The sequence below is a fragment of the Enoplosus armatus genome, chromosome 5, assembly GCF_043641665.1.
Source record: "Enoplosus armatus isolate fEnoArm2 chromosome 5, fEnoArm2.hap1, whole genome shotgun sequence".
NCBI lineage: Eukaryota > Metazoa > Chordata > Actinopteri > Centrarchiformes > Enoplosidae > Enoplosus > Enoplosus armatus.
The window spans coordinates 14,424,379-14,438,221 of record NC_092184.1 but is presented as its reverse complement, the minus strand read 5'-3'; the positions used below and the strand labels follow the sequence as shown (position 1 = coordinate 14,438,221).

Here is a 13,843-nt window from a genome sequence, read left to right as displayed (position 1 = left end):
CAAGGCCTAACATTTTTACACATACATCTGGATTTTCCTCCTGCGTCTGCTGGAAACTGCTCTATAAACAATGTGAAATAACAAGATGGATTTATAACACAGTTGCCCTAAAACTAATGTTTACTGTTCAGTCAACCAAACTATCTCACTTGTCTCACCATTTACACATCAGTGCCAGCCCAGATTTTTCTCATGACCTTGTCTGGTAACTAAGTACAGTGTTTACATCCTTCACGGGACATTTATCTCATCAGCAAGAGACCAAACTCTTGCTGTTTGCTCACTAACCCGATGTCTATAATGATTACCACTGAAACTGCATTGATAAGTTGTTAGTCTACGCATAACACAGCCCTCAATGCCAGTATTACTACACTGAAGAGGAATGCATCAAGATGTTCAGGAGGAGAAGTCAATCATTTCTTTTGCTTTGTTTAAGCTCTTAACAATAAGTCAGTACTTGAATTTCTGAAATGTTCTTTCAATTCTGAGAAAGCACTTTTCTCTTAATGTGACCTTAGTTTCCCCTTTTGTTTCTCACCTCCTCTTCACATGTGACTGTTTAAGTTTTAGTTCCTGGTAAATGTGAAAAAACACCTGTTGCCTTTTGTTTTGTGTCTTGCAGGCAGACAGAGAACTGTTGAGTAAATCTGAGCCGTGGGCGCTCCACGTAAATGTCACAGATCATCTGCAGTTGTTCAGAAAGAGACTGTGTATGTTCTAGTTGTGTTACAAGGGGAACAAACATAGAATATCTTGTGACGCTTCTCATAAACAAGATAGACCCAAGACTTACAGAGTGTTTGACCAACAAATGTGGTGCATTCCAGTCTTGTATTTCAACCCTCTGATTTTATGTATTGATGTGCTCCACATAAATAGTATATAACCATGTAATAGTACAGCGTTGTGACAAAGAGGAAACACGGGGAGAGAGATTGGGGGAGAAGATATGCCACAAAGGTCCTCAGTCAGGTAAAATCTGGGACATTGTGTTTATGTGGCTTAGACCTCGAGGCCACTGCGATGCCCTATTTTCATGATTCTGTGTTGTTATATACACAAGTGCAGGCACTGAAAATTGTTCCTGATAGGTCCAACATATGGTGTCAGGGTGAAAGACGGAGGAAAAGCATACTTTGAGAAGCTCCTGTAAAACTCCTGTAAGCGGTGGGAAGCTTATAAAGAGAGACATAGCAAAAGATCAGCCTGTTTGGATCTCTAGACCCTGACAAGTACTAATCAACCAGACATTATGCGAATGGACAGGGAACAGAAAGTGAAAGTGGTAATAGATGCCGGGGGTCTCAGGTGATAGAAACTGGAAAAAAGGGGAATATGTGAAACTGGAGAAACATTAGGGGCTGAGAGAGGAACTAGAGACCGTTTGGAAAGTGGATTTAAAATTTAACGCAGAAGTGGAAGAGGAAATCAGTGGAAGGTAGTTTCCAGAAACAACATCTGAGATCTGTGTGCAGCTGTAGAAAATGTAAGATGTTGTGTAGAAAAATTCACGGTTCATGGAAAGACTTAAACACGTGAGTGGGTGAAGGAGCATTTTAAAAATAGTATGACTTCACACTTATCACAAATGTGCACCCACATTAATATTTACCTTTATTTCCTGGATTCAATGACAAAGCTCTTTATTCTCCACCATTTCCTTATACTGCCTACAAGCCTATTGTGACGTAAAAAAAACGATAAGATATCCTGCATTAAACTGAAAAAACGTAGAATTTAATTGTATGTAAAAAACATTCAGCCTCAGCTTTTGTTTTTTAAGTGCAAGTCATTCTTTTTGTAGAGAGGAGGACATTTTGGTTCAAGGCCCTGACAGCCCAGCTGGTGTCATTTGAGCCATAATGGAGCTTCATGCTGTGAAACGAGCTTCGACAGTCTCTGGCTGCAACGAAAACCGGTCAGGCAGGTGGGAAACTGGTGCACTGGGCACGCCCGTCTCTGTGCGGAGAAGAATGAAGGATTGAGGGAATGCTGCAGGTGGGAGGTGTTAGGCAGCGACAGGGAGGGGGAAGGCAGACCTACCTGTTGTTGCTTGGATGAAGGTCAGTGACAAACACACAGTAGAGTAGAAAGGAAAGGAATAGAGAGAGAGGAGAGTAGAGGTGTTTAATGTGGCACCACCATGCTCTAACTGCTGCCCTGACCGCTCTGGATGTGAAAAAGCTGCAACCACCTGCTCTCACCTCCACTCTCCACTCTCTGCTGACCCGAGTCCGATGGCAAAGCATGACCCGGTAGGTTCTTCCTTTGTCTTTCTCTTAACAACAAAATAAAAATAAATAAAAACGCCTTCTTACTACAATGTGCCTCTTGGCGTCTCCTCTGACTTCAACCTTCCTCCAATCAATAGTCAAACTTCCTCCTTAATCAATACTCACCTGTCACTCCTGGCTCACCTGACTCTGAATGGTGGTTCTTGTTTATCTGCTTCTTTGTTTGCTTTGTTAAAGTTTCTGTGTGTTGATTTGTCTGCAGAGCTTGAATAAGTTCATTGCAGGGATTGTAGGCTGACATCAGAGGTTATATTTGATTAAATCTGAATATAGGTTTTGCTCAAAAATGTTTTCTCTCTTTAGGTTCTATAGGGCAACACTTTATCTAATATTGCTAATATATCCCATTTCTCGTAGTGTACCATAAATCTCCACAACCATCAACTCTTCATGAGCTGAGAACACTGCATTTTTCAGATAATCCAAAGGGTTGTTAAAGGGTTTGATTACGTTAAGAGGCAGGAAACTTATTCAAAGTTTGGATTTTGGATGTATCTTCAAATCAGGAGATACACGGTTTTCATCTGACATCTATCTGTACTCACAACATCTATTGCAACATGAACATGTAAAAAAAAAAAACCTGTTAGAGTTTTTTGTAGTGTGTTTCCTTGCCCAAAGGATACAGGATGTTGTATGTTCAGACGGCAAAGCCCTCTGAGACAAACTTATGCTTTTGGGTTATAACTTGACTTGACTGATGATAAGCACATAAAGTGAATTTGTACGTAGTTGAAATTAAAAATGTCAGTGGACTGAAAGGAGAGTATTTCAACTCTGTTTTGTTTGCAGCTCAGATCACTATGTTCTTAAGAGATGCAGTGGCCTGACTTGGATCTGCTGTTATTTTAGGCCCTACACTAACTAAACAGCAACTAAACATAAAGGGACACTGTAGTTTACCATCTCATGTCAGGTAGCTTTGTTACTTTATATTACCATAGTTATTGTTTGAGTGAAATATTGACCTTTTAAATGTCATGTGAACCCCTAATCTCTGAAAGTTGTCGGTATTTTTCCATGATCATGGCCAATAGGCAAACTATGCAAGATGATCCGAGTCTGCTGGGAAATATGATGAACCTGCCCCTCCACCTATTTCAGCTCGGCCATTTTACTTCAATTAAGTGAGGTGTATGCTGCCCATAGGCGTATTTTGAAACTTGATGAGCATGCAATAGAAATGGTTTTATGAAACACCTTTTGTAGCATCCACCCATAGCCTTCTCAGTGCCACCTCGATAGATTAATTCCTTTCTTTTTTCAACAAAAGATCCCCCCCTCGTTTTCGGGGCCAGTTTGGTGAATGAAAAAGGGTCACTAACAGCTAAAAAGATCATCATTGGTTGTTGGGAACTAAATCTTAGCTTTCTCTGCCCTAGGGGCAGGTGGGGTTACTGCTCAAGGCAGCACTAATCAAGACTAATTTGATTGTATTGAACAGGCAGTAACAGACACTGACCCTATAACTGTGCATTTCAGAATTTGTAAAGCCCAATCAAAATGTCTTGCAAGGTGCAATATACATGTCAAATTGCTGCTATGCTGTGGAGCTTCTGATTGTATTAACTCATACCCATAACAAAACTTGATTACAAAAAAATCCTCCATAAGTACTTAAACCGAACCCACTGTATTTAACCTAGTTCTATTTCTCTTTTGATTTGTAAGAATAAGAGAAGAGATAGTTGCCTAATGACTAATGATGAAAACCCGTTTTCTCACATTGTATCACTTTCACTAAATGCTTGGGTGACACTGCAAACAAGTGATCAGGCCACATTGTGCTCAAACAAGTTTAGTCACATAACATTCTTCATTTGGGAACTTTTAATACTCTTCCGTACAAACATAACAAAATCCAGCACCTCTAAAGCTCACTTTGATATCTAGTTTGTTATATCTCAGTCACTTCCTCACTGTGCTTGGCCACGAAATGTAAATGAGTGCATGTAAATTACTGAGCTTTAGAGATGCAGTATCCAGATTTTGTTTGCTTTGGACAGAGCAAAGCTACCTGTTTCCCCTGTTTCCAGTCTTTGTGCTAAGCTAAGCTAGCCGGCTAGGTCTAGCTACATAGTTTGCATGAAGACACGAGTGATATCAGCCACTTCATCTAACTCTTGTCAAGAAAGAAAATAAACACGTATGTGCAAACACGTAAAAACATTGGAAGCTAAAGCATCAGTCCTTTATGTATCTCCTTGACCTTTCCTGTCATAACATCTGAGTTTAAAGTAGCTAAACTTCAACCATATTCAGGTAAGCAGGAAATGAGGATTGTTTGAACAGTGAAAGTGCAGAATAAACTTTCAAAAGAAAGTTTTGCAAATCATTGTGGTAGACAGACAAGAGATACACAGGGCTATTGTTTAATGAGGGAGAGAGTCTGACTACCCTAGGTTTCAATTTATTATGACTCATCCACAGTGAGCTCATAGGTGCCTTTCTTCTCCCTATTACTTCTCATTTGTGAGCAGATGTTAACCTAGCTGTTCCCCCAAATTCAAATACTGATTAAATCCTTTGTCTGAAGCACTTGATATGGATACTGGAATCAAAGGAGAGGCAGAGGAGCTGGCATGAATAGAAAAATGAGGAAATGAACTGTTAAAACCTGATCTTCAACAGACACTGTTGCCGGGATACATCACTTGTGTCTTTGTGTGTAAGGTTATTACCCAGGTGTGGACTTAAACATAGACTTGACAATAGTGTTAGGATTGCATGGAGGACAATGGGCTACGTGCTCAGTCTTGGCAACCAAAAACATGCAAGTGAATTGCCTCCCTCTATTGTCTGTCTGTCTTGTTATTATACCTATTAAACATAGCATGGTGTCTTGTTTCTAAGAGTAATGGTCGACACAATAATGGACAAAGACTTCACATCACATTGTGTTACAATAAGGGATTTTATTTATATATTGATCTCTCGCTGGTTATTTACTGTCCCCTCTCTATCTTTTCTGCCTTTTCCTCACAGAACGAGCCCCCTCCTCCTTACTACTCTGTTGCCGTGCACACCCAGCCCCCCCTCAAGTCCTATGAGGAGGTGGTGTATGGCGTGGGCCCGGGCCTGACACCCCCCCCCCATCCGCATTACATCCCCCGGTATCCATCACCTGTGGTTGCTCCCCAAGTCTCACAGTCAAGCATTTGTGAGTGTTATCCGCAGCTCCCATATTTTCCTAAGAATACAAAGGGTGCAGGTGTAACGCAAATGATTATTATTATTATTAATAATGTGTGTTTGTGTACTGTCTGTGTCCAGCCCCCAGCAGAAAGAGGAGGAGATGCTGCGAAAGTAATTCCCAGTGTTACGGAGGGTCAGGGGGAACCTTACTAGTCCTCGGTCTGCTGGCACTGGCCATCTGGCTTGGAGGTATACTGTGTTTATTCATACAGATCACTGGACATTTAGAACACAATTTATTTAGGACTATTGTAACTGCATGCAGAGTATATGTTAATGTTAATGTTTCTTGTGCCCTTGTGGTTCTGATGACAATAGCTTTGTTTGTTTCTTTGATAATAAGGCGTACTTTAAGGATTGTAAGTTGTAACAAAATGACATTATATAAGGCCCTACCCCATTTCCATTGAGCTCTTTTGGAATTCACAAAATGCTGGTAGTTTGGTAGTTTAAATTTGGTATGTTTTTAAAGAATATTTCATTTTAGTTTTCATTTAATTTGCATTTTACAGTCCTTATTTCATGTCTAGATTTAGTTTTAGTTAACTATAACAGTAATGGCACACTCAACCTCTACTTGCTCACCCTCATCACTACCCACTCTACCCCAACGACAGTTCGTTATGGCACCCGGTTGGCAACAGTGGCGATCCTCTACAATGACAAAGAGGATCACGCATATGAAAATCCGCCTTTGCCAAAGTATGACACCTGCCCCAACAATACTGTCCAATGTGATGGGATAAGAGACTGCCAACTGGGCACTGACGAAACAAACTGTGGTGAGTGGGCACATGCACACACACATGGACCTTACCAAACCAGACTACAAGGACAGATGGTGTAGAAGGATGGCCAGACACTTGACAGCCAAAAGGATACCCTCAAAAGGCTTTGGTAATGGGGATAATATTCTATGACAGGCACGTGTATTTAGTGTCAATGAAACGTAAATCTACATTGATAATGTAGTCAGTAATGTAATAAAGTAACAAGTAAAGTGCATTCCAGTAGACGTCATTTAATTTAGTGAATTTTGGACTTTTATATCAGGGAATTATATAATGTGATATGAAGAAAGAAACTGCACACAGCAGCATTCTTGCATTTGTAGAGTCTTGCCAATTGAAGCAAATTTATTTCACATTTGATTTTTGCTTTCACTGTAATTGTTTTGTAGTTGCAACAGCAGCAGCACACAGGCCAAAGACTCCGCATTACTGTCACATAGTATTAAGCCCACCGAAGAGACGCCATCTAATTTGCTTGCTTTCTTTTGTCTCCCTCCGTGTCTTCCCCAGTGAGGTTTGGTGAGGATGGCAGTCTGCAGGTCAAGTCATCTCGAGATGACCGCTTCCGACCAGTGTGCTACAAAGGCTGGGACCAGAGCTATGCCAACCACACCTGCGCTCAGCTAGGATTCAGAAAGTAAAGAATCTTCCCTTGAACTGGTAACACTTTACAATACGGTACACTAAAATGTGAGCTACTAGTTTGGAGATAATCAGGAATGACTTATGAAGAAAGTGGTCATGATTCCGATTCATGGATACTTATGAACTAATTATTACCTAATGATTAATTGACATAGTATCTCCCATTCTATTCTCTAGCAACTCATCATTATCTACTGTATAGTCCCAAATTCTGAGTTATTCAGGAACTACTCAATAATGATTGATTAATTATCAGGTAGTTCCTGATTTGTTCTTACACTACTCACATTTCTGTGTGCCGTATTTTTAAGTGTTACCCTTGAACTCAACTATAATTTTGCCAAAGCTAACCTAACCTGAAATGTGCTAAACAACACGCAAAAACTGTCTTGGAGCAGTAGTGCTGAATGCTGAAAACCATTTTGGATTAGCACTCCAGTATCAAAATATCTATAACCATTCCCCATCATCATTCAGAGCCAGCTCAGGCTTTATGAAGGTGTGATTTAGCTCGTTTTTGCCAGACCCAATTTCAACAGCAGCTAGCGAACATGTGGGTTTCTATCTCCAACCTGTAATTTACCCACTGAGATCCATCTAATTTCTCCTCACCTGCTGCTGCGTGTTCAGGGTTGAATTGATTCTCCATGGGTCTCTCTGGGGTGTCTCAGTGCGACACAACCAGAATGAGTTTTCAGACCCAGTCAGGCATTGTTTTTTCGACAAAGTGGTCTCTGTATGTGCAAGTTTATCTCTTCAGCTTTCTGAACTGCCCTTCTGTCCGTCTCCAGGTCCTATGTCAGCAAAGCCATTAAATCCCAGGAGTCCACTGGTTTAGCATTGACCAGCAGATCGCCTTTTCCCATCCAGGGTCTGGTAAAAGTCATGTATGCAATCTAATCCTTTTTACCACTTGTTTCATACACAGCTCAGACTTAATCTATGATCCAGTCTCAGATTACTGTATTATGAAATCTGTCTCATCATGTGAATCTGTCAATATTTGTGGAAGCAGAAGCATTACCCCCACAGACTCTTTATTGACTTATAATACGACAAAAAACAGGAATAAGGTGCACATTGGCTTGTATGTGTACTCATGTTAACTGACATGTTTTTCTCATTGTGGCATTACGCAGTTCTTCCTGTCCAGACCAGGAGATTGTCTCCCTGCAGTGTATGGGTAAGGAGCCTCCATCTGTTCCTGAAGTCATGTGTCACACACAGTTACACAAGCTCTCTCTGTCTCTGTCTCTCTCTCTCTCACACACACACACCTAGCCTACAACTTCACATCCAGCCATTTGCCGCCACAACAACAAAACATGAGTATTTGATGAAAATCAATTGAAATTCTCTGAAATCAGTACTTGCCTTTTTTGAATCTTAAATTAAATTCAGACAACCTTTCTACAGACCATATTATATGAGATTTGGGTTGATGAGGTTGAATTTCAATGAGAAAACCACCTATGAGATACTGTTTATCACAATATGGCAAATATGAGGGGCAAAGCAATAACACAATATGATCATTCTACCACCATTTCACTGAAACTCATCAAACAATGATATTGAATCATCTCTCAACCCAATATAAGGGATGTTTTAGCTGTTTGTTTGGTTTTGCACAGTGTCTCACATTGTCTCCTGTTTTCAGACTGCGGTCGGCAGCAGTCTACATCCCGGATCATTGGGGGCAGCATAGCTAAGATGGGTCAGTGGCCTTGGCAGTTGTCGCTCCACTTCAGAGGATCCCACGTTTGCGGAGGAGTCCTGATCTCTCCTGATTTTGTGCTGACTGCTGCCCACTGCTTCCCAAGGTGACTTGACACAGAAAATGTGTACTCGCAATCTTTTCCACACTTCAGGACTCCTGTTTTTTTCTCTACATTCTTGGAATAGAATTCATACATTGTAATTGTAGAAAATTCAAAGTCCTGCATGCTGAAAACAGCAATGACAAGTTGAGGTCCAAGTTGGAGTCCATTGCTTTCCATTGAATAGTCTCTTTCTGTGTCGCAGAAGCAACCCCTCAGCTTTCTTGGTGGAGAACTGGAAAGTTTATGGTGGAGTGGTGTCTCTGGACATACTACCTCAGCCCTACCTGGTTAAGAATATCCTACTGAACGAGAACTACAACAACAAAACTAATGACCAAGACATCGCTCTGCTCCAACTTACATCACCAGTTATTTTCAATGGTCAGTCACAGCTTCACTTTATTAAAATAATGTTTATGTTAGTCCTACTTTCATGTCCTCACATTGGCACCTTGTTAGCTGGCCTCCATGCGGCAAGAGAAGAGTCAGGAAAGGGTTTCAATATGATTCGTTATACAAGACAGAAAGCTGTTTGTGTTGGGAGTGAGTATGTGTTCATAAGCAGTGTGCAGTATGTGGCCAGGTGGGTGACTGAATGTCTTGAAAGGCAGTAGTTCTACTGGCTGACCCTGGTTCAAGAGCCTGTGTTAATAAACGTTCACTCTGCAGCTGAAATGTCCTTGAACAAGTTACAAAATTTCTACAACCTCCAGAAATGTCTTTGTCCTGAGGCTGCATATAAAAACAGCCCTGTGAAGATTAGTAATGTCACTCACAGATTCCAATATTTTTACATTAATCAACAGTTTCACATTGTTTACTTTTTATGTTGTTTAATATCTGAGAATTAAAACAGAATTTGGTCATCATATAAGTTGTATACATTCATAAATGATTTGTTTATGAAACACAAACCAACAGACACTGTGTCACAGGGTAAAGCAAATAAGCAGCACGGTGACCGCCATGGAAACGTTTTGCTCTCACTGTTGAGTCTGAGCTTTTAAAGTCCACAGTCATACTGGTAATCTGATTTGCCCAGCCCAGTCTGTGTGTGTGTGTGTGTGTGTGTGTGTGTGTGTGTGTGCATCTGACAGTACTATCCTTTTGAGCACACAAGGTTGCTGGTGTATTTGCAAAAGTTAAACATGTCTTTTTGTGTTATCCAGATAAAGTTCAGCCAACTTGTCTGCCAGCTTTTGACCAGCAATTTCCCCAAGGAACCAGATGCTGGACCTCAGGTTTTGGCACCACTGAAGCAGGATCAGGTAAGATGGGATATGGAGCCACCTACAGTAGTATAGGCTGCAAAAAAATAGTTTTTTATTTTATTGTATTACTTAACTGTAGCAAAAGGACACATATATTCAGTTATATGGTCTGCTTTAGGTACATCTGTATTTAAGTGTAAGCCCTTGTTGATCTAGTACTGTTTGATAGCTTGTTCCATTCAACAGAAGCCCTGTACATAACTCTATGTTTTAAAAGGTTAGTCTTGGGTCAAGACACACATACCAACTGGAATATGTATGGTTATGCATTTGGCCAGAGTACTCCCATAAAACTGAAAAAGATTAAGGTAACCCTAAAAATATAGCTTTCCTCATGATAACAAAAACTCACAAATGTGAGTGAGGACAAGTAAAAGTAGACCAGATCAGAGCACACATGCATATTCTCTCTGATCATTCAAAAACTGGTTCTTTCTGTGTGGATGAATAAATTATGTTCTAAGCATCCCTGGGCTAATACAATTTATCGATTGCCATTAAACTACATCCTACACTATATACTACACTATATATATATATATATATTGCACACTATAAATAATTGCATGTAACACTGGATCACAGATCTGGTACCCAAATTGGTCTTTACGAGGTCAAAAGACAGGATTTAAACAAACACAACAAACCCAGAGAGCTAGGGCAGTCAGGCAGATAGTCAAAAATCAGGCAGATAGTCATCAGAGGAAGTACAGGCAGGCCGAACACAACACAATAAGGTCTGGACCCCTAAGGGAACGTGGATGATCTACCAGAGAGTGACTAATGTCTGTCCTCTCTATATGCTGAGACCGATAGCGAAGGAGAAAGATGGATGTAAAACTCAGTAGTAATATCTGATGGGCAGGTGCAGAATGGTAGTTCTCAACTGAAGAAATGACAGTGGACAAGCGGTTGCCATGGCAGTGCATACATCTATCAGCTAATCCTATTTTTAAGCTCAATGCAAATGTTTCCATTTATCCAGCTACTATTAAAATGAATTAGCATATTGTTTTCTCCAATACAGGCATTGTCTCCAGGGATCTGATGGAAGTGACTGTGGTCATCATTAGTGCACAAGTGTGTAACAGACCCAGTGTGTATGGAGGCGCCGTGACCAACAACATGCTCTGTGCCGGGGACCTGAAAGGAGGCAAAGACTCCTGTCAGGTGAGCAGTCAGTTTACGGTACATCCAACAAACTTTAGAGCTGAACTCACGTTAACTAAGTATGAACTATATTTTCCAGGGTGACAGTGGTGGACCTCTGGTGTGTCAGGGAGAGAGCCGTTGGTACCTGGTGGGGATCACCAGCTGGGGAGCCGGCTGTGGTGACAGAAACAAGCCTGGTGTTTACACCAAAGTCAGTAGTGTTCTGCCGTGGATCTATAGCAATATGCAGGTAAGAATGGATGGAGCAAAAAAAAGAACAAATAGTAGTCCGACTGACTAGCATGCATTTACTGTAGGTCACAGGTTTCCACCATCTTAACTCTTCCTGTGCCTCCAACAGAGAAAGAGGTTGTGATGTCTCCTGCTGGTGGTCTACCCCCCCCCCCACACACACACACCTTAATGAACCCTGCACTATGAAGTTGTCTCAGAGAGGTGGATGGATACTGCAGACAGAAAGACAGACCGATGACAGGTTGCACACTGGTTTCGGGGAGTAAGCAGCACGACAAAATGCACAACTTGAACACTTGGACTTTTATCTTGGTGTTCTGCATCATCTATATTCATCCTCATGTCATACGCCATTTATGTGTATTACCTGAACATGATTATTGATACACACTAATCGATGCACTGACTTCAGTCTTGCATTCTTGATTTTACTCTTATTAGTCTCTTGGTTTCTCAGTCATAAGTCAAACACAAGTATATGTTTACCTACATGTTAAGCAAACTTTAAAGATGGCTGGCCCTTCTCTTATTACGTGTTCTGTGCCAATGAATCTGTGATCTCCTTACGTGGTTAGAAAATGATGATTTGAAAATTAACTCAGGCTTTTCAGTGTAGACTATTGTTTACCATATTAAAATTTAAAAAATTACACTTTATATATTCACTTTGTGAGGAAAGAAAACAGTTGACCCTTGACTCCCTCATTGAGCTGGCACTCTGTCTGTGCACCTAAACCTCCCCTTATTCTCACACTGTGAAATTTTCCAGAAATTGTTCTTCTTACATTGTATGTCATTGTGTTTGTTCTCTGTGTGTCATATTTATGTGCGTTTGGGCATTTTGTCTAACATAATTTTCTATTTGTTTAATGTGTGGGATTATACATCATACATAAATATACATACATGAAGTAAAGATGAAGGAAAATCCTTATTATGCAGTTGATTAATCGTTGAATAAAGCCTGACTACAAGACCTTCACGAGCTGTCAATCACACATGAGACTGGCATAATGCTGGAGGTCTATGATGTGTGTGTGTGTGTGTGTGTGTGTGAAAGAGAGAGAGGGGGAGCGACGGAGAGGGTTCAACGCACTGAATAAGCAGTCACTCCAGGAGTCACATTGTTATCCATCACATCTATTTTTCCAGGACAAGTGGATGTGAGCAGCGAGCACATATTGACAGATGAGAATATTTGGAACAAGAGCCTTGTGAGACAAGCTGATTGATTTTTTTTTTTGTGGGTGGATATCAGTTTGTTGGCCAACGGTCCGCTGGAGAAACAAGAGGTAAGTTGCTAAGCGCGCATATTTTGATGTCTTAAGATGGTGTTATTGTTATTTATTCCATATAAAAAATGAGAGTCAGAATAGCCATTTAAAAGATGGATTGGAAGAGAACGCAAATCTGATCACAATTTATTTCCATCTTATTTTAAGCACAGTCCAATGTAAATAAATCGTGTAATTAGAAGGATTTTCAGTGAATTACGCAAATTTCTAAGTGCAATTATTTTACGCCAGCATGTGTGGGGAATGCAATATTTTACACACTGCTGGACGTGGTCTCATTAACTTGCAGAGATGCCATTTACAACGCTACTTGTTGTTTATCAGTGCTATAGAATGAGGGTGTGCCTACTGGCACTGATCATTGTAACCTTCACAAAAAAATAAAAAAATAAAAAAATAAATATAAAAACAAGACTTGCAAATACGGATCAAAGCCTTAAAACGAGCGTGAGGAGTTCACTGCCGCGGCTGTTATCCTAAATCTTGTTAACAGTTAGTTGAACACCAAATATCAGACGTCGTGCTTGATGTCACTGCTGTTGTTATTAACGGTTAGTTGCTTTCACTGAAGAGGAACAGCACAAGGCGGATGATGGACTCGCGTTTCTGCTCCATCAGATGATCCACAGGTTGACGGACGCAAAGGTGGAAAGAATGCGGAGACGTCAGTCATCGGATGTTGAAATATATTGTGTGAATTGTTTATTGTGAGTCTGTCAGTGAAACCGTGTGCGCGGTGCGTTTACACCACAATGGAGGGAGGTTATATCAGTGCGTTATTGTTGTCGGCGCGCACCTCACACAGGTGGCCTGACAGAAGCCGCTGGATTTACAGTCACTATCCCCTACAGCCGACGTATTTCTTAATACTGCTGCTTAATTTCTTATAAATGGACGTGTGCCGATTTATGTTAGAGACCGACTGAATACCAGCCGACTAATTCTGACTTTCAAGCTGCGTGCCACACCCCTCTCTCCTGTTCGTGTGTGGACTCCGGCTGTCCTTGCGATATGACATGATATGTCATCTTAACCCGTGTCTCCTTCGGCGCCAGAATTTTCAGTTGGAGACCGTTACCATGGAGATAACTGGACACTATCGAACGACGCACATTGTTG

At 40.9% G+C, this 13,843-nt stretch overlaps 1 protein-coding gene across 1 annotated transcript; it reads left to right on the top strand.

The window, feature by feature from the left end:
* The first annotated feature begins 2,071 nt into the window (after positions 1-2,071).
* tmprss13a (transmembrane serine protease 13a) lies at positions 2,072-12,405 on the top strand. Its single transcript, XM_070905503.1, has 13 exons — positions 2,072-2,258; positions 5,283-5,457; positions 5,571-5,681; positions 6,110-6,274; positions 6,794-6,920; positions 7,720-7,815; positions 8,068-8,111; positions 8,589-8,751; positions 8,954-9,132; positions 9,921-10,019; positions 11,050-11,192; positions 11,272-11,424; positions 11,536-12,405. Exons 1-13 carry the CDS (start codon positions 2,241-2,243, stop codon positions 11,548-11,550), a joined length of 1,488 nt encoding a protein of 495 aa, XP_070761604.1. The 5' UTR covers positions 2,072-2,240; the 3' UTR covers positions 11,551-12,405.
* The last annotated feature ends 1,438 nt before the right edge of the window (positions 12,406-13,843 follow it).